This window comes from Nematolebias whitei, chromosome 14 (assembly GCF_014905685.2).
Source record: "Nematolebias whitei isolate Nwh7 chromosome 14, NemWhi1, whole genome shotgun sequence".
Taxonomy (NCBI): Eukaryota; Metazoa; Chordata; class Actinopteri; order Cyprinodontiformes; family Rivulidae; genus Nematolebias; species Nematolebias whitei.
In genome coordinates, this window is record NC_056511.1 from 12,753,116 (window position 1) to 12,774,486 (window position 21,371).

The 21,371-nt window shown below is 39.1% G+C and overlaps 1 protein-coding gene across 1 annotated transcript in view; it reads right to left on the reverse strand.

Annotated features, from left to right (window-relative positions):
• sh3pxd2b (SH3 and PX domains 2B) overlaps positions 1–21,371 on the reverse strand; it is a 46,768-nt gene that overhangs the window by 16,037 nt on the left and 9,360 nt on the right. Inside the window, exons 3-4 of the mRNA XM_037687877.1 lie at positions 16,878–16,953; positions 8,418–8,494 (exon numbers count right to left, since the gene is read on the reverse strand). Of these exons, the coding sequence (XP_037543805.1) occupies positions 8,418–8,494; positions 16,878–16,953 (153 nt within the window). The remainder of the gene's footprint in view (positions 1–8,417; positions 8,495–16,877; positions 16,954–21,371) is intronic.

A 21,371-nucleotide genomic window follows, 5' to 3' on the forward strand; every position in this document is an offset into this window, starting at 1 on the left:
ATCCATCCATCCATCCATCCATCCATCCATCCATCCATCCATCCATCGACTTTATCTTGGCATCAACTGATTTTCTTGTTTTACTTGGATTGATTGAACTTTTGTTATTATTTCAAAACAATTTCAAATCAAGACAATGTTGATCAATGTATGATAACCAGTTTTATCAGTGTGCTTCATAAGTGTTTTTTTTTTTTTTTTACTGATCGTTCTTATTCACTTTACCTAACCTACTTTGAATTATGCATCTTCAAGAATTTTTGTATCGGTGTAACCACAAAAAATAAAAAAATAAAAAAAATAAAATTCCAATTAAGAAAAACAAAAACTTGCATTAGTATGCAAATGCATTAACACTATATCAGTTTGCAACATTAACATACACTGCCTGCCCCCCAAAAAAGTTGCCACCTGGATTTAACTAAACAAATAGGTACAAGCCTCCTATTGGATAATTACTGCATGGGTGATTATCTTTCAGCTGGCAACAAGTTATTTAACCCCAACTGGTGCAATGAGATGCTTCTCATTTCTTAAACAACCATGTTGAAAGACACGTTGCGTGGTCATAGAAAAGATGTCAGTCTGTTTGAGCAGGGTCAAATCATTGACATGCATCAAGCAGAGAAAACATCTAAGGAGATTGCAGAAACTACTAAAATTGGGTTGAGAACTGTTCAACGTATTATTAAAAACTGGAAGGATAGTGGGGACCCATTGTCTTCGAGGAAGAAATGTGGCCGGAAAAAAATCCTGAATGATCATGATCGGCGATCACTTAAACGTTTGGTGAAATCAAATCGAAGAAAAAACAACAGTATCACTCAGGGCTATGTTTATTACTGAAAGTAAGAGCATTTCCACATGCACAATGCAAAGGGAACTCAAGGGATTGGGACTGAACAGCTGTGTAGCCTTAAGAAAACCACTAATCAGTGAGGCAAAGTGTGGAAAAAAGGCTTCAATTTGCTAGGGAGCATAAAGATTGGACTCTGGAGCAATGGAAGAAGGTCATGTGGCCTGAGTCCAAATTTACCCGTTTCAGAATGATGGGTGCATCAGAGACAGGTGAAGTGATGTACCCATTGTGCCTAGTGTCTAGTCATCAATGCAAGATCTTGGTGAAAAATTTATGCAACACTGGATGGTAACTGATCTTGTGACATTGCAGAAGATTATCAAAACAATGCCACAGCGAATGCATGCTGTAATCAAAGCTAAAGGCAGTCCAATTAAATATTAGTGTGTGACCTTTTTTATTTGATGGCGACTTTTTTTTTTGGCCAGGCAGTGTATCTTTTTTTATTTTTTTTTATTTTTTATATACAGTCAGACTTTCCTTTGGTCCGAGGTTCAACTCTTTTGATTCATGTTGGCTACTTCTCTTCAAAATCTTACACTATTGCAAAGGATCTCTGAAAGCAGAGAGATTAGTCCTGACAAGACAACTTCAGATGAAAGATAAACAACATTTAGTTTAGTCACACAGACACATATGGATGCATTCACATATGCACGCATGCACACAGATACCTCCCCCCCCCCCCCCCCCGAGAGAAGGAGAGCTTATCTTATCAACTAAGTCTTTTCCTAACTTCATTTTACGTCCGTGTTTTATCTGTTCCTTCCAAACTTTCACATTTACTCTCTCTGATGGGAAGCTGTCAAACAGATAATCACCTCAACAGCTGGATGCCCTAAAAGAAAACCAACATAGCTGCCAACAGTGACCATATGAGGCCTTTTTTTTTCTTCTGATGAAGATAGGCCACTCCTCTATTCACTGGCAAGCCAAAACATTTAGCTTCCTCTACTGGCATGCACCTCTGTTTTTAATATACCTGAGTGTTTCAGTTGTGTCCTTCAAAAGGAGCAGATTCTACCTTTAATGTCTATCACACACTGACATAATATCAAGACTGGTGTATTTGGAATGAAAGCCAAAAACTCAACTCAACTCAAATGTCCTTGTCACATTTGCAACATTTTTCTTGCCATTCTTACGTCTGCAGATCCAAGACAGCAGCTCATCATTCGTCAAAAAATGTGAAATTACTATCATGGGCAAGGCACTATACTGTTCACTGAACTTTACATAAAATAAAAATGTGCATGCAGGCCTGCATTTAGGTTTATTGATTTATGATAAAAATTTCAGAAATCTAATACCAGATCAGTCGAGGCCCGGGTTAACAACAACTACCACCAATGCTGTTGACAAACGGTGCGGGCAGAAATTGTGCTACTGTTAGCCGAAGACTACAAGGAGGAACATGTGGGGGAAGAAGAAAGACAAGAATGCAGGACTGATGGTGGCAACTCTAAATATGGGGGCAGTGAAAGGCAAAGGTAGAGAGCTGGCTGACATGATGCAGAAAAGGAAGGTAGATGTTTTATGTGTCCAAGAGACCAAGTGGAAGGACAGCAAGGCTCATGGCATTGGAGCAGGGTTTAAACAGTTTCAGTTTTGCAATGGTGTGGATGGGGGGAAAAAGGAGTTGGGGTGGTCCTGAAGGAGGAGTTGGCAAATAATGTAGTAGAGGAGTAAAGGTCAGTGTTTCCCCTGGATAAGACGGACAGAGACACGTCCTGAGCTGCACAGCACACTGTTTAAACCAACAGTTTTTTTTTGGGGGGGGGGGGGGGGGGGGGCAGAAAAACAGCCATGTGCTGTCTGTGCTGAGCTGGACTTTCAACGCAATTGACAATCTTTTCAACAAAGTGACAGGGTCCTGGAGAGCCCTCATGTCCCGCTGAGACTCACGCTGCAGATGTGAAGAGATCCTTTTTGTAATACCACTATCCATCCTCATGGCCTTTTCCCTTTTTCTATCTAAAAAGTATTCTGATAAAGGATAAGAGGCCATGCTCCTGTAGCAGCAGTAACGTGCACTCCGCCCATCTTTCAGATGACTGTACGAACATAATTTCACTGTATCTTGGTACACTGATAAGAAAGCTTATTCTGATTCTGATGATGAGTTGTATGGGAGGCTGGAAATGAAAGCAGGTGAGAAGGACTTGTACCACTTGGCGAGACAGAGGGAGCAGGCTGGAAAGGATGTGCAGCAGATTAGGGTTGTTAAATATATGAATGGTAATGTTCTAACAAGTGAGGAGACCGTGACAGGAAGATGGAAGGAGTACTTTGAGGAGCTAATGAATGAAGAGAATGAAAGAGAAAGAAGAGTAGAGGTCATAGAAAATGTGGACCAGGAAATGTGAAAGATTGGTGGAGGTAAAGGCCGGAAAGCTCTGAAAATAATGAAGAAGGGGGAGGCAGTAGAACCAGTTGACACACCAGTGCAGGTTTGGATGTGGTAAAGGGGTGAAAACAAGATTCCAGGCAGGATGGAGTGGATGGAGAAACGTTTCAGGAGTTATGACAAAAGGGTGGCAGCAAAGGTCAAAGGAAAAGTTTATAAGACATTGGTGAGACCAGCTATGTGATATGGTCTGAAGACAGTGGTACTGACAAAATCGACAAGAGAAAGAACTGGAAGTAGCAGAAAAGGAAGATGTTGAGGTTCTCCTTAGGAGTGACAAGGATGATAACATTAGGAATAAAATCATCAGAGGTACAGCACAGGTTGAACAACTGGGAGATAAAGTTAGAGAGGCCAGACTGAGATGGTCTGGACATGTCCAGAGATGGGGCAGTGGGTGTATTGGTAGAAGGATGTTAGAAATGCAGCTGCCAGGAAAAAGACAACGAGGAAGGCCAAAGAGGAGATACGTATATTGATGCAGTTAGAGAGGACATGGGGGTGGAGTGAGGACAGAGGATGCAGATGACAGAGTGAGATAGAGGAGGATAACTCGCTGTGGCAACTCCTGAAGAGGGTAAAGCCAAATAATAATAATAAGAAGAAAGATAGCAGAAAACTAATCTATAAAGTCTAATGATTTGCACAAGCTTTAGCTATACCTTCAAGTTTAAAGCCAAATAACTTTTTTTTTTTTTTTAATATTTTTAAAAAGCTCTATAACTTTAAATACCAGCGTTGTAAGCAGTGTCTCAGGTCAAAGTGCATCCTGAACTATTTGTCCTCTTTTTGGATTTATTTATCTTTTGATGTCAGCCTGTGGTCTGTCCACTCATTACAATTCTCCCCAGAGAGGAGATAGGAGGGAGTATCAGAGTAAATTACATTAAATAGACTTTATGGGTGCTCTTTACAGGAGGGCACATTAAAGTAATTGCACGAGCCCATGTGTGTGTGTGTGTGTGTGTGTGTGTGTGTGTGTGTGTGAGCACACGTGAAATAGCATATGTCTATTCTCCAAGGTAAAATATGTACAGTAATGGAATTGAAAGATCTACTTCTCATAAGAGACAGTGCATTATGATGGCATTCATGCAAATAATCTTTATGAAGGAAGGCTTTTTCTGTGAATGAAAGGTTAATGAGAACAGGAGCTAATTCGGATGCATTGTTTTGCATCTGTTTAACTATGAAAAGAGATTGTGTAGTTTAAAAGATTCAGAGGCTTTTTTTAAAGCTGTTGCCTATAAAAGTAAAATATATTTTAAAGGTATTGTCTGGTCATTGTTTAATGTGATGTTCTGTCAAAAACTTGGCACCTCATTAGCCAAGAAAAGAACATACATCTCTGCTAGTCTTTGGCTAGGCTAATAGGCTGCCAAGCCAAACAAGGCTTCATTTTATATAATTTTATTAAGATTATAAAATTACTTTTTTTCTGAAAAATAAGTAAATAAATAATAATAATAATAATGTCATCACAATGTCAGCACTGTATGTTTCCATACAATGGCGAAATTAGTCTCTGCATTTAACCCATCCACCACCAGGTGGTGCAGTGGGCAGCTATTGAAAGCGCCCGGGGGACATTTTGGGGATTAGACGTGCTGCCCAGAGACGTCACGTGATGTGCAGTGACTGGGAATCGAACCTGGGACTCTCGGGTCCCAAGCCGGCTGCCCTGCCTCTACACCATCTCGGCCCCACAAATAAATGTAATGTTGCTGTAAAGACCTCTACCCATTTGACACCATGTTTAGTTTGGTACTACATTTCTTAAACAATGTATGTCTTACAACACTAATGTACAGTATGTGTGCTGAGTAAAGTATTATAAGCAGATGGAATTGAGAGGCTACTGAAAATATCGGTCTGCCTGGAGTTTAGTAAAATTTTAGACTTAGTACATGTGCCAATGAGGTAGACTGATACATCCAGCAGCCTCTCAGTACTGTAGGCATATACAGTGAACCCTCGCTATAACGCGGTTCACCTTTCACGGTCTCGCTGCTTCACAGATTTGCATCGTGCATTGTGTTCTGCATTCTGATTGGCTAAACGGTCTCTCCAGTACAGTAGTTATTTGTAAAAAAACGTTTATACGTTTATACGTTTGTAAAAAAAATAAAGTTACTACTTCACGGATTTCGCCTATCACGGGTTCCTTTTGGAACGTAACCCCTGTGAAAAACGAAAGTTCACTGTAACTCTTTATCCTCAGCACACATGCATTTGCAAAGTAATTCAGACACTGTTCAATTGGGAAAAAAAATGTAATAAACTAAACAAACAGTGTCATGCACTAGTGTACAAGCTTGAAAATAGCTAAAGTTGTGTACAAGTGCGTCTAAAAAACTTAGAATATCGTGAAAATTTTAAAAAATGTCAGTGATTTCAGAAAGTGAAACTCAAATACCATATTACACAATTCATTACACAAATATTTCAAGCCTTTATTTCTTGAAATTTTGATGTTTATGGCTTACAAATAATGAAAAAAAAAAACCACCTTCTGTGTCTCAGAAAATTAGAATATTGTGAAGAGGTTTAACATTGTAAATTCCTGGTGTCACAACCTAGTCAGCTGATTAACTACATGGGTTATAATGTTTCATTCCTCAAGTCCAGACACTCCAGAGACAACGTCAGAAGCATCTTACCTGAGCTGAGGAGAAAAGAACTGGACCGTTGCTGGGTGGTCCAATGTCCACTTTCCAGATTAAAGTAAATTTTACATGCAATTTGGAAATCAAAGTCCCAGAGTCTGGAGGAAGAGTGGTGAGGTCCAGAATACACGTTGCTTGAAGTCCAGTGTGAAGTTTCCACAGTCAGTGATAGTTTGGGGCCATGTCCTCTGCTGGTGTTGATCCACTGTGTTTTCTGAAATCCACAGTCAATGCAGCATCTACAAGGACATTTTAGAGCACTTCATACTTCCTTCTGCTGATGAGCTTTATGGAGATGCTGATTACATTTTCCAGCAGGATTTGGCTCCTGCCCACACCGTCAAAGGTACCAAGAGCTGGCTGTGGCATTTTCTGTCTGAGACACTGACTTTTGTTTTTTTCATGTAAGCCATAATCATCAAAATTACAAGAAATCAGGGCTTGAGATATGTCCCTATGTGCAATGAATCTATGTAAAATGAGTTTCATTTTCTGAAATGATTGGCACAAAAACAACCTTTTCACAATATTCTAATTTATTGAGATGCCCAAAAAACTATTATAAAACTATCCCTCCTGCTCACCGTTAGTCCAAGCAGTCCTTTGTGATACTAATAATACACTTGCTGATATTACAATGATGATAAACTTTTAAATAAGTTGTAAAGTCTAGTTCAATTGTAGTTAAGTTGGCACGGTGGCTCAGCTGGTAGAGCTGTTGTCCCTCAGCGATAAGGTCGCCGGATAGAATCATGTCCTGGAAACTTTCTGGGTGGAGTTTGCATGTTCTCTCTGTGCATACATGGGTTTTCTCTGGGTACTCCGGTTTCCTCCCACAGACAAAAAACATGCATGATAGGCTGATTGGTAACTCTAAATTGTCCCTAAGTGTGAGTGAGCGAGTGGATGGTTGTTTCTCATTTATCTCTATGTGTCCCTGTGATGAACTGGGACATGTCCAGGGTGTCCCACGCCTCTCACCCAGTGACTTGTGGATATGGACACCAGTGACCCCCGTGACCCAGAAAGGAAGAAGCAGGTAAAGATAATCTAGTTTAAAGTACAACTTGTACAAAATAAAAATAAATAAAAAATACTGACTCCGAAGTTTCAAAATCAAAAGCTTTATTTGTGTGATCCATTTTAAATCACTGACAGCTAATCTCAATGCAACACTCAATTTTTGTTTAAGAAAAAAAAAAACATATTCTATGACATATATTTAACTTTCTTTCATCCAAAAGAGTTTCCTGACGAGAATAAAAACATACAGCTGCACAACCAGGGATATTCCATTTGAGTCAGAATAAAGCCTGAGATGTTCAGAACAAGAGCTGACTCAGCTCTTCCAGGAAATAAACAAAGAGTTTCACCTCATCAACCTGGCTACAAGCCGGAGGGAATACAAATGCCACATCTGCTCCTAAAGTGAAGATTTGATTCATGGAAAACTGAACTTGGTGCTCAATAAAAAGGCTTTGTGAAGTTTTCTATATCAGCCTAACAAAATACCCAATATCATTTACCAGTAACTCTTGAACAGCTAAAATTAATAGCTTTTCATATTTTTACACACAGAGAACTTCCATAGAGGAAGAATAAAAAAAAATGCTGATGTAGAATAAAGTAAATGATTCTTACAAAACATCCACGCCCACAGACATCAACCTACCCATTCCTCTCCAAATCTCATTTTTAACATAAGTGGTTAAAGATGTTGCTACATCAGCTGCACATTCTTTAAACTCTAGAGAACAAGGAGCCTCCAGTCCTCAGAACTACACATAAATGTTTTGCCTTGAGATCTTGTGAAAAGTTGCTTTTAATTTGAAATAACATTTTTCAGCAGTTCCATATGAGAAACTGATAAGCTCAGTGATGACTTCATGATTTTCCTAACTGCGAAGCCCAAAAACCAAATTATAAATTAAGACATAAATACAAGCAAGAATAATTCAGGGAGAGATTAAGAATTTAGCAAACTCAGCCTAGAAATTGTGGCTATGCTGACTAGAACAAGCTCAGCAACAAGCTTTTTTTGGTTTTTACCTCAACTCTGCAAATATGAACCACCACAGTAAGAAATACCGGTACATCACTGTTTTGTCAAAAATCATGAGAACTCACGAGTGAGTAGTTCAAAAATCCCTTTTATACATGTGCAATGACAAAATTAACCCAGATTACAAATAGAAACATTTCCTGATTATCACAGGAAAGCTGTCAATGTTACTGAGAAAACACTTTGTTGCTAAGACACAGACAATCATTCATAATGTACCCTATACATTATATATTTGTCAAACTGTAGCTTATAGCTGCAGTTTTGTGCATTCACTTAACTTGACATAACACTGGTAAGAATCTTTTTTTTGTTTGTTTTTGACACTATTATAATTTTGTGCTTAAGAAAAAAAATTGTTTATGAAGTACAAAAAACAAGAACTTTCGGGGTTTAAAATGTGACACTGATCACTAAACTTACCCGGCAGTACTCGTTGATGGGCCTTAGTCTCTTCATTGCTACATCTCTGATATGGCTCCTCCTAAACAGAATCTTTCCTGAAAATAGAGAAGGAGAAGTAGAAGTAGGGGAAAAAAAGTTATATATATATATATATATATATATATATATATATATATATATATATATCTCAGCTTAATGACTGGGTGATCAATAGGAAATTGCTGTATGCTATATATTATGCCCAATTACTGTATGTACACAAACATTCAAATACATAAAAATATGCATTGAAGGATATTTAAAAGGTTATGTTGACACAATAGGTGCACAGAGGCATCTACTAAACAAGTTGGTAAATTAGCATACATTTTGTATAGCCACATTATCAATAATGCTGTCAACACAATGAGGTGAACAATGAGCTCCTAAAACAGTTGGTCATTCAGAACTACAAATGAATTATTTTAGGAGTCCCAAAAACTAAACAAAAAAGAGTTAAATGGATACAAACAGGCCTTCTAAGGAAAAACGCATTACATTTGTAAAAAAAAAAAAAGAAAAAAAGGCTAAACTACTGGTAAATCAAAAATTAAAATCAACAAACAAACTAGTAAGATTGATGGGCAATTAAAATAAAATAAATTAAAATAAAATAGAAATTATATTTAAAATTTGGGAATGGTATACTGAAATTTGGCACCAGGTAAATAATCTAGATCATCTAAACCTGACAAACATATGCATTTTATAGCTATTTAACAAGGTAATGCTCTAAAACAAGAAACAACCCTTCAATGGTCTGAAATAAGATTGATTATAGGAAAGAGAGAAATTAGAGCAAAATCAAGACCAAAGTTGATGGTATGAGTACCGGTACCGTACATGTCTCACTTTTTGAAACATTTCATTTTTTCCTCTGCATAACATAAAAGACAGGTATCTGCACAATAGTAACATAAGGAAAATACAACAATATGTAGATCAACTATTTTATAAATCATCCATCCATCCATCCCAGTGTTTCCCCTAGATAACTTGCCATGGTGAGGCGCTCATCTCATCTGTGATTTTTTTTCGACCGGTGGGGGGTGGACGCGTCTGAGCTGCACGCTGTTAGTATTGATATTTTTCAAGCATGGGGTGGGGGTGGGGGGTTATTTTGAGGGTTCAGCATGAGGAAAGAGGCAGCGTGAGCATTGCATTTAGCTTTTTAGCTAGCGTGCCTGGTATTGCGTGCTGCTAGCTTAGCGCTACGGCAGTGCCGACGGGTGGGGTGTGCGCAGGGCAGGGCACTTGGTTCTGTTGACGGGGCGGGGCACCCTGCTTGTATAATGGTAGGGGAAACACTGCTATATTTATTTTAGTGTTTATATCCATCCATCCATCTTCCATCTTGTACTACTTATCCTTAATTGGGTCATGGAGGCAACAAGTCCAGGAGAAAAACCCAGACATCCCTCTCCCCTGTAACACATTTCAGCTCGTTCTGAGAGACCCTGAGGTGTTCCCAGTTCAGAGAAGACAAAATAATACACCCAGCAACTTCTGGGTCTTCCCAGGGACCTCCTACCAGTGGGATGCCTGGAAAACCTCTAAAGGGAGGCATCCAGGTGTCATCCTAATCAAATGCCTGAACCATCTCAATGGACCCCTTTCGATGCAAAGGAACAGCAGCTTTACTGTGAGCTCCCCCTGGATGACGGAGCTCTTCACCCCATCTCTAGGACTAAGCCTGGCCACCCTGCGAAGGAAGCCCATCTTGGCCACTTGAACTCCTACACCTGAGGAAAACACTCTCCCCCTGCCCAAAGTGGGCATTCCACCCATTTATAGTTGGGAACCATGGCCTCAGCCTTTGGGAAGCTAACTCCCATCCCCAGCCACTTTGCATTCGGCTTTGAACTGCCCTGGTGCATGTTGAAGGTCTTGGCCTGAAGATGCCAACAGAACCACATCACTCACATAAAGCAGAGATGAGACTCAGAGGTTCCCAAACCAGACACCCTATTCTCCATGACTAAATCTTGAGCTCCTGTCCATAGATGTAACAAACAAGATCGGAAACAAGAGACAGTCCTGGTGGAGTCCAATCCGCACTGGGAATGAGCTCAACTTTGTGCCAAGAATGTGGACACAGCTCTTGCTTTGGCTATACAGGATAGCTTTTAAAGCAACCCAGGCACCCCATACTCCTGCAACACCCTCAAAGAATGCCTTGAGGAACATGGTCATAAGCCTTCTCCAGGTCCATAAAACACATGTAGACTGATGAGGCAAACTCTCATGACCCCATTAGCAACCTTGCAAGGATGACAATCTGGTCCAGTGTTCCACGACCAGGATGAAAGCCACACCGCTCCTCCTGAATCTGAGGTTCAACAATCAGTCAAACTCTCCCTTCCAACACCCTGGAGTAAACTTTCCCATGGAGGGCAAGAACTGTGATACCACAATAACTGGAAGACACTCTCGGGTCCCCCTTTTTAAAAATGGGAACCACCACCCCAGTCTGCCACTCCACAGGCATTGATCCAGTCTTCCATGCAACATTCAAGAGACATGTCAACCATGACAGCCCCACAACATCCAGAGCCTTCAGCATCTCGGGGTTTATCTCGTCCACACCTGGCGCCCTGCTGTCGAGGAGCTTTATTACTACCTTGGTTAACCTCTGCCATAGTAATGAACGCATTCATTCAACCTTTATTTATACAGGTTAGTCTCATTGTGCCTCAAGGACTCATCTTCCCCAAGTCCTCGGACTCTGCCTCCTGAAAGGTGGACATGGTGAGTGGATTAAAGAGATCCTTGAAGTGCTCCTTCCACTGCTCAACAATATCAGTCCGGGTGAGTAACCCCCCACCCAAATAAATCATGCAATCTTATAATAAAGAAATTACTATAGTGTAACACTTCTTCAGAGAAGGTGAAAGCACAAACTGAACAAGTTAAATCATCTATCTGATGACTACTTCTGCCCCTCTAGTTCTACAATCTTCATTTTCTTATTTTCCTTCATTTGTTTTAAAACAGAAAGCACACTTAAAAGATTTTCCAAAGCTTTATGGGGTCAGGAGAGACGCAGTGACTCAACACTGCCCACTTTGTATGCACGGCAGCTCAGGGATGCAGGCGAAGAAAAGAGATTGTTAGGGTGGGGAAGAGGAGGGGGCTGCGGCTGCTGCCCTGGAGCCATGGTTGAAACAGGCGAGACTTTATGGCTAAAGTCTCTGAGGCAGCAGTGAGCAAAGGTATCAATCAGCTTTTATTTCTTGAAAAGATGGACAGATGTGAAAAAAAGAGACTAACAGAGAGGCACCACAAGAGGTTGTTTGTTCCACGTTTCATACCTAAAGGGCAGTGCCCAGAGGTAATCACAGTATGAGAGCTAACCACTTTCTACAAGTCTCTTTTAATGCCTCCATCTCTTTCGGAAAACAAAAGTCATTTGATACATTCACTCATTTTTGCCACACAAATTCTCCATAAAGGGATAATCTCATTGCCCCTTTATTTCAAAGTGTGCCCCACCCTAAATTCTTCATTTTGAAAAGCCTTCACTTTAGGTCAAAAAGGGGATAAGGGCACCCTGTGCTTTTGTGAACTTTATGCGAATGCACAAAAAAAATTGTTTAGTGGAAGTGGCAAAATGGGATTTGGTTTTATTTACCGACCTCACCACTGTCTTTGGCTATTTAAGCAAGAATTAAGGTTGAAAAAATCTTTACATAAACATCAACGCTCATTGGTGAGACAAGTTTGAAAGTAAGTGTAAGCATTTTTTTTTGTACATAAAAAACACAACATTTAAATACTTTGTTTTGATGTAATAAACGTGGTCTTGGCATTTTGAATAAAAAGGCTAAAATAAGCAAATGCTTTCTTGAAAATATTTCATGCAGGTTTATGGTAATACAGGTCCTTCTCAAAAAAATAGCATATTGTGATAAAGGTCATTATTTTCCATAATGTAATGATAAAAATTAAACTTTCATATATTTCAGATTCATTGCACACCAACTGAAATATTTCAGGTATTTAATTGTTTTAATATTAATGATTATAGCATACAGCTCATGAAAACCCAAAAATGCCTGTCCCAAAAAATTAGCATATTTCATCCCACCAATGAAAGACAAGTGTTTTTAATACAAAAAACGCCAACCTTCAAATAATCATGTTCAGTTATGCACTCAATACTTGGTCGGGAATCCTTTTGCATGAATGACTGCTTCAATGCGGCGTGGCATGGAGGCAATCAGCCTGTGGCACTGCTGAGGTGTTATGGAGGCCCAGGATGCTTCGATAGCGGCCTTAAGCTCATCCAGAGTGTTGGGTCTTGCGTCTCTCAACTTTCTCTTCACAATATCTCACAGGTTCTCAAAGGGGTTCAGGTCAGGAGAGTTGGCAGGCCAATTGAGCACAGTAATACCATGGTCAGTAAACCATTTACCAGTGGTTTTGGCACTGTGAGCAGGTGCCAGGTCGTGCTGAAAAATGAAATCTTCATCTCCATAAAGCTTTTCAGCAGATGGAAGCATGAAGTGCTCCAAAATCTCCTGATAGCTAGCTGCATTGACCCTGCCCTTGATAAAACACAGTGGACCAACACCAGCAGCTGACATGGCACCCCAGACCATCACTGACTGTGGGTGCTTCACACTGGACTTCTGGCATTTTGGCATTTCCTTCTCCCCAGTCTTCCTCCAGACTCTGGCACCTTGATGTCCGAGTGACATGCAAAATTTGCTTTCATCCGAAAAAAGTACTTTGGACCACTGAGCAACAGTCCAGTGCTGCTTCTCTGTAGCCCAGGTCAGGCGCTTCTGCCGCTGTTTCTGGTTCAAAAGTGGCTTGACCTGGGGAATGCGGCACCTGTAGCCCATTTCCTGCACATGCCTGTGCACGGTGGCTCTGGATGTTTCTACTCCAGACTCTGTCCACTGCTTCCGCAGGTCCCCCAAGGTCTGGAATCGGCCCTTCTCCACAATCCTCCTCAGGGTCCGGCCACCTCTTCTCGTTGTACAGCGTTTTCTGCCACACTTTTCCCTTCCCACAGACTTCCCACTGAGGTGCCTTGATACAGCACTCTGGGAACAGCCTATTCGTTCAGCAATTTCTTTCTGTGTCTTACCCTCTTGCTTGAGGGTGTCAATGATGGCCTTCTGGACAGCAGTCAGGTCGGCAGTCTTACCCATGATTGCGGTTTTGAGTAATGAACAAGGCTGGGAGTTTTTAAAAGCCTCAGGAATCTTTTGCAGGTGTTTAGAGTTACGTCGTTGATTCAGATGGTTGGGTTAATAGCTTGTTTAGAGAACCTTTTCATGATATGCTAATTTTTTGGGACAGGCATTTTGGGTTTTCATGAGCTGTATGCCATAATCATCATTATTAAAACAATTAAAGACCTGAAATATTTCAGTTGGTGTGCAATGAATCTGAAATATATGAAAGTTTCATTTTTATCATTACATTATGGAAAATAATGACCTTTATCACAATATGCTAATTTTTTTTAGAAGGACCTGTATGTCTTAGCAATGGCTTCCTAAAAAAGAAAAGTCCTAAATTTAAAACATTAAAATGTGTTTTCAACTTATGGCTAAACTTTGATTTCAATGTATTTAAATTATCTAAATTTGGGTTTTCTCTTAGACATGGTTTATGTGAAGTGACACATGATTAAAACTGTGTTTATGACTTTCTCTTACAAAAAGTGGAAGATCGCCAATGCTTGTACCCTAAAAATTGACATTTAGTCAAAAATCAGGACTCAATTTTGGACGATTTCATACTATTTTTATATAGTTTTGTGTACAGTGACTCAAAATGGAATAAATTAACACTGTTGCACACATTTGTGTAGTTACTAGATTAAAAGTGCAAATAACCATGTTGGATAGTTGAACAAGCTTGGTCTCTGAATTGCTCCCCAGGTGCTTACATAGCTGCCCACTGCTCCACCTGGGTGTCTCAGGTGTGATGGGTTAAATGCAGGGAAATAATTTTGCCATTGTATGGGATCATACAATGATGACAACACATAACACTTTACTTTACTTTACATTTCTGACAAAAACTAAATACTTTATTTAATTTAGAATTTTGGGCAAGCCTGCCTTTAACTGACAGCGCATTCAAACAAAAAATGCACTTATAAATACCAAAAATAAAAAAAATAATGTTTTGAGAATACACGTGAAGCAATGAGGTCATTGTAACCTTTCAAAAATTCTGTGCTTTTGTGTTCTTTTATCAAGAACGGCCTGTGGAATGCACGTTACGGTATTTATTTAGCATTGTGAAAATGTGCAACATACTGTGACTTCTATAATGCAGAGGTATCCCAGACAAACAGATTAGTTGAAAAAAAAAGTACCAAACATATACCACTTTGAGAATGGAAAATAATATCCACACAAAATTATAAATGCGTTATTTACATTTTGGAAAATGCAATCTCTTATCAAGAAGTTCTTAAAAGACAAACCAACTTTCCATCACGAGCCTTGAGTAATTCAAATGCATCTTTGCTTGTATTTCCTTAAATATCCTCTATTGTACTTGGATAAATTGATAATTATTCCTAAATTTACATCATGAATTACACATAAACTGTGACTTTAACTAGCACAGCAATCATACAATACCCTGTAGATGCAGTAATGTGCAGACCAGGCAACAATAGTTCGGAGACTTTCAGGAGGATTTTGTAAAATCTGAAAGATGGATTCAGAAAAAAATGCTGTCAAGTGTTTAGTGTATGCACCTGAAGAATGAAAGGTGGGAGCAGAAATCCTACACTGTGTACACAAACAGAAAAAAATATATTTTGCTGATGTGAAGATACTAAAAGAGTAAAGGTAGCTAGTGGCTTTAAACAAACCAAACTGAGAAGAGAAAACCACTTCAGTGTTTAGTTATGCTGGCTTCAGTTCATATTTGCCTTAAACTGAATAATTCCTCCCGGCTAAAACATCAGCAATTCAGATGAATGCTAAAACAGAATCCTTTCCAGGGTATCCTTGGTCTGATTAAAGTTTGAGGCTAGTAACAGTCACGTAATAACCAAAAAAAAAGTAAAATATTTGAGTTAAAAGCCTATCAGTTAAGATTCTGGCATAAAAATCCTTAAAAAGTTACCATGTAAAATCAAAATTACTCATCATTTGATGTCTTAGAAGCTTTATATAAACTGTAAAAGGATTGTATGACTTCCTAATGATGAGTAAAATATCAATAAATCATAATCCATACAAAAAAAAATCATAATCCATACCAAAAAAAAAAGTTTCCCTAGAAAAGAGACGTAAGTGAAGTAAGTCTGAGATTGTCATCATTGTATGTTCCCATACAATGGCAAAACTAGTTATCCTCATTTAACCCATCACACCTGAGATACAACCAAGTGGAGCAGTAGGCAGCTATGCAAGTGCCCGGGGAGCAATTAGGGATTAGGTGTCTTGCTCAGAGACACCGCGACATGGGGGAATGGCTGGGAGTCGAACCAGGACTTTCTGGTCCCAGGTCGGCTGCCCTACCTCTACCCATCGCGGCCTCTATATAAACCAGGTTTACAACATGTATACGGTATTTTCAGAGAAAATCTAGACTTTAACTCTTTAAAAGCTAAAAAAAAAGAAACACGATAAAAATGAACTTAATGTAGACAACAATGATATCTGTAGTTTCTCCAAATTTGACTTTCTATCTATTTTCCCTTCCTTCTCAGAGTTCAAACATTGCAAGTATGGGATGTTTTTTTTTTTTTTTTGGTTGTTTGAGTTCTCTCAATGAGTTCCAGACCTGCATGGACATAAAATCCGTCCTCCCACCCTTTCGAGGCCTGGTGGGGGTGGGTGGAGTCCATGGGTTAGCTTTTTTTCCCCCCTCATAAAAGCATACTTTCAGAAGGAATTCAAAAGATGGTCAACAAAGTGAGTCAACCACACTGAAAGTCCAAACAAGTTTCTGTATCTTTTACTTGGTAGGAAAGAAAAGATGAGGCTCTTGCTTTAGCCAATCATGTTTCACACACACTAATAATTCAGTTCAGACAGAACTTTCAGTGATTTAAGTTTGTGGATTATAGGAAGAAAACATTTGAATAAACAGCTTGGACTTATACGTCATTTAGTCATCTACTTGTTTAATCAAAAGTTATTTATTGCGAAATGTATGTAACTCTGACATAGGTAATCAAAGGAAACTTTAAACTTGGGGTCAGAAAACTTCAAAAAGGACTCTAGAACAGAAAAAAATATAAGATATGCCAACATGGAAATAAACTGCAAACTTTGGCATGATTAAATTACTAAAAAAATAACTACTTCAATGAGGATGTTGTGGGTGTTGATTTGCCAATAGAATCAGCAACATCATAACTTGAAAAGTTATTTTTCCTGTTAATATTTATGTCAACCTAAAAAGATATTCCCTATGTTTGTGTATAAAGAGGACAGTGTGCTAAAGTCTTACCTGGTAAAAAGGGAATGATTCGACGCTTGGGGTCTTTCTGACCTCCTTCCACTGGGAATTTATCCAGCAATTCCATCTGAAATCAAACAATTGTTTGTTTTTAAATATATATATATAAAAAAAAGAAAACATATTATCTGAACAGGGCAGCTGAAGGTGGTTAGGAAGCAATTTTTCACGTATCAGCAGTTCCTACAAGGAATGTGGCCAACAAGGGCAGGTCTGACAATGATCTGGAATGTACTGAGCAGATGGTATGGTTTTCCCCTCAGTTTTATATGTTGCTCTAGCTAAGGGTCTGTTAGCAGCCAACACTGCTGACATAGTGGAACATATCTGTTTCCATCAACCAAAGGCAAAAAGCAGCAGTTTCTTATTTCTCCAAGACTGTCTTTGGAGTTGGTTTTCTAGGACATTCAGCACATAAGTACATCTTTTGTTCTGATTGCTGCACCGGGCCATTTTAACCTATGCACTCAAAAAGTTTGCTCACTTTCTTACTTGACTTTCTTTGACAGTGAGTCTTTTAAGCCTTTACTTATGACAAATTACATGATTCCACTTGTCAAAATATGAATAATAAACAAGAAACAAAAATGTATTTATTTCATTGTTTATCACACATTATATTTAAACATTATGATTAAAAAAAAAAATAATAATAATGTTGCTGCATAGAAAAGCATAACTAGATTACTCAAATGTCAGCTTTTTGGTAATAAACCCTGAACTGAAAATATAACTGTGGTTTATATTTGTATCCGCCGATCACATAAGCATAATCCTGAAAACTGACCGCTGACAGACTAACATAAGTTTTGTTCTATTTCAGACACAAAAATAATTACTGCTGTTCTTACCGGCAGTGCAATCAACATTTAGCAGGTAATGTAAGAGCATTTTAAGCCTTTTCAGCAACTACCTTAAAGCAGCAAAGAATGGTAGTGAGTAACATAATGTTTGAATTGATGTTTTGCTATTTCAAAATACAATCTTGCCCCTACAGAGTCACAAGCCAACAAAAACAGTCCAGAATAAGCTTTGTGCTTTTACCTGCATAATACACTAGAAATTATAAGATGTCTAGTCATAGACATATATCAAATAGAGTCTCTAAAAATCTCAAGATCAACTAAAACAAACAAACTAAGTAAAAGTATGTTTTTTTTTTTCAATACTGCTCTCTTCTGCAGTGGTTGCCACAGTGAGTGAACTTGCATGAAAGATTTAGCAATTGTTTCATGCTGGATGCTCTTCCTGATGCAACCTGGACTCGAACCGGCAGCCCTAGAATTACAAGGCTGTGGCGCTCAACCACTGAGCTACAACACAAATGCAAAACCATATACAAAAAATAATAATAATAAAAAAAAAAAAAAGCTAAGCATTATGTGTTTGACAAGCAAGAGATTTGAGTCTGTACACTTTTTGTAGACCTAGTTAAAGATACAAAAATAAATGGTAGATATCAGAAAAAGGAGTGAGAAATGCTAAAATCAAAAATCATCAATCTGCTTAAGAGTTGGATATTTAGTTAATAACACAGTACCGCCTTAAAAAGGCCAGCATAAACACAGAGACAGCAAGCCAGACAGAGACAAAGAAGATCTAATACCCCACACATTGTAATTGTTCCCATGTGTCTGACTGTGAGTGCAAACACACCCGAGCCTCAATGTCTACTCTAAACCTTGTATCTACTCTGTAATCAGAGCCATTCAAACAAGGAAAAAAAGGCATAAGGAAAGAATAAAGTCAGCTATGACATGCAATCAACATGAACTATTCATGCTTCAGAGGAAAGTGGGTGACAGGCTTGCAGATGTAGACACTGACAAGTTCCATTAATGCCAAGTTGGTCATAATATAGCATATTTGGATAGCTATACAGAAAAATGGTTCCCCGTCTGTGACTACATGATCTGGAATCAGATAAAAGTCAAAAATGTGTTGGGATGCACATCCTCTCAGATCTTTGTGTGCATTTTCTGATACATTCACAAGCACATTGGGTTAAAATCATGATGTTTACCACAGCCTTCATGAACAGAAGCCATGACTCCTGTTATAAACAACTTGTGGATTACAACTGTAAATTCTGCACAAAATAAGCAGAATTTCAAAAAAACTTCATTCTCCTGAAATGACCTGCCTAAAACTTTATTTTGCAGCTACAATCAAAGTATGTTATCTTGATATAACAAAGTTCCCGTTTATTTTTTAGACACTACCATAACTTGTATGGAATAAAAACATTTAACAGCACCAGTCTGTAGCTTTTTCTGTGAGTTTTATTTTATTTTTCTAGCTGATATGGTGAGTAACATATTCATCCTGGGAACTGTGTTTTTTTCTAGTCTGATCTCTGAATTAATGGCATCAGGACTGAAAAGAACTCGTAAAAGATCGTGGGGAGAAAAGAATGCTGAATGAAACCATAAAAATGATCTTTGAACAATAGATGCTCTATTTGCAGTGCAGTTCTCTCAAGACCAGTGATTCTGTTATTCAATTTACTGTAAAGCCATGTCTGAGGTCACTTGTAACCAGTTGCAGACAATTAAACTGACACTGAAAACTCTTAGCTTTGGGTGCATTTAGCACTTTGCTAAGCATGAACTTTGATGTCTTGAACCACTTTGGCTGTGGCTGCCTGCCTGGGAGGAGTCGACAGGGGACAGGACAGCCCCCAGAAACCATCTTATCTCCAGCAAACTGGTTGGTCCACTTAAGGAGTGCACTACTTAGTGGGGAAACAGTTTACTTTGGACTCCTCAGATTGATGAAGCCCTCTGGATAGAGGGTGAAACATCTCTACAAAAAAAAAAAAAAAAGAAACTGTCCAGATGACCCGACTGAGCATTATTGGATTTGGTGCCTGGATGACTGAGCATGAACTTTGATGTTTTAGCAAAGTGCATGCTCCCTTATTAAGAAATTAACATCTATTGCTATGGGCAGTCTTAGTTTTGTTTGGTATATTGTACACGCATATGTTTGTGGTATGTTGGAATATATTTGTTGCATTTCATTCACAAAAGCAATTACCGGTATGTCACCATTCAGGATTATGACAGTTTTAATCATCCAGAGGTTGACTTCAGACAACCAACTTCTTTGACTAACTAAACATGAAAATAATTTATCTTGAGGTATGTATATATTTTTTTTCTTCTGTAGTTTTAAGGTGTTCTTTTCACATTCCACAGGTCAAATACAACGGCCCTGTGACGGACTTGCGATCTGTCCAGGATATCCTCCACCTCTCGCACGGTGACAACTAGATATGTCACCAGTGAACCCCGCGACCCGGAAAAGAAAAAACGGGTAAAGATAATGGATGTATGTGGATGTATTACAACATTTGATGGCATTTGCTGTCGGAACACATGACGAGCTTACATTATTACAGCATTTAAAAAAAAAAAAAAAAAGACTCTCCACCATCCACCAAACCTAGCCAAAAAAAAACCATAAAATTGTTGCAGATGGGAAAAGCAAATTTTAAATAATTTGAAATGACATTTATTTTCCTGCATCTTTTCATATCTAGCTAAATTATACACTGGAGTAGACACTACGCCTTAAAAGCAATATCCTTCAGGTGGAAGGATATTGGGGGAGGCAGCTATGTATTTATTTTAATATTCTGAGAGGGGGAAAAACGGGTGGCACAGTGGCTCATTTGGTACAGCTGCTGCTTCTCAACAAGAAGGTCGCTGGATTGAATCCCAGCTGGGGGCATTTCTGGGTGGAGTTCTCTCCGTGCATGCATGGGTTTTCTCCGGGTACTCCGGTTTCTTCCCACAGACCAAAAACATGTATGTTGGGCTGATTGGTAACTCTAAATTGGGTGTGAGTGAGAGTGAATGGCTGGTTGTCTCATTTGTCTCTATGTGTCCCTGTGATGAACTGGAGACATGTCCCTGTTCTCTCAACTCTAGCACAGTGACTGCTGGATATGGACACAATTGACCCGGAAAGGAAGAAGTGGGTATAAAGAAAATGGATGGAAGGATGGAGAGGGGAAATAAATGCATTTTCCTATTGATAAACATTTTACTTATCAGTGCTACAGACATAAAGAGACAAGAAAATACAGACTGAAACGTGGATGCCATCATCCGAAATGTTAACCAATGTCAACAAAATAAACTTTCACATAGGTGAAGGGTTGCCATCTATTCTTATGATCGTCATACTATTTTTACATTACACATTAATCAGTTGGCAGCACGGTGGCGCAACTGGTAGAGCTGCTGCCTCTCAGCGAGCAGGTCCTTGGTTCAAACCCCGGTCCAGGGGCCTTTCTGCGTGGAGTTTGCATGTTCTCTCCGTGCATGCGTGGGTTTTCTCCGGGTACTCCGGTTTCCTCCCACAGTCCAAAAACATGCATGTTAGGCTGATTGGTAACTCTAAATTGTCCCTAGGTGTGAGTGAGAGAGTGAATGTTTGTTTGTCTCGTTTGTCTCTATGTGTCCCTGTGATGGACTG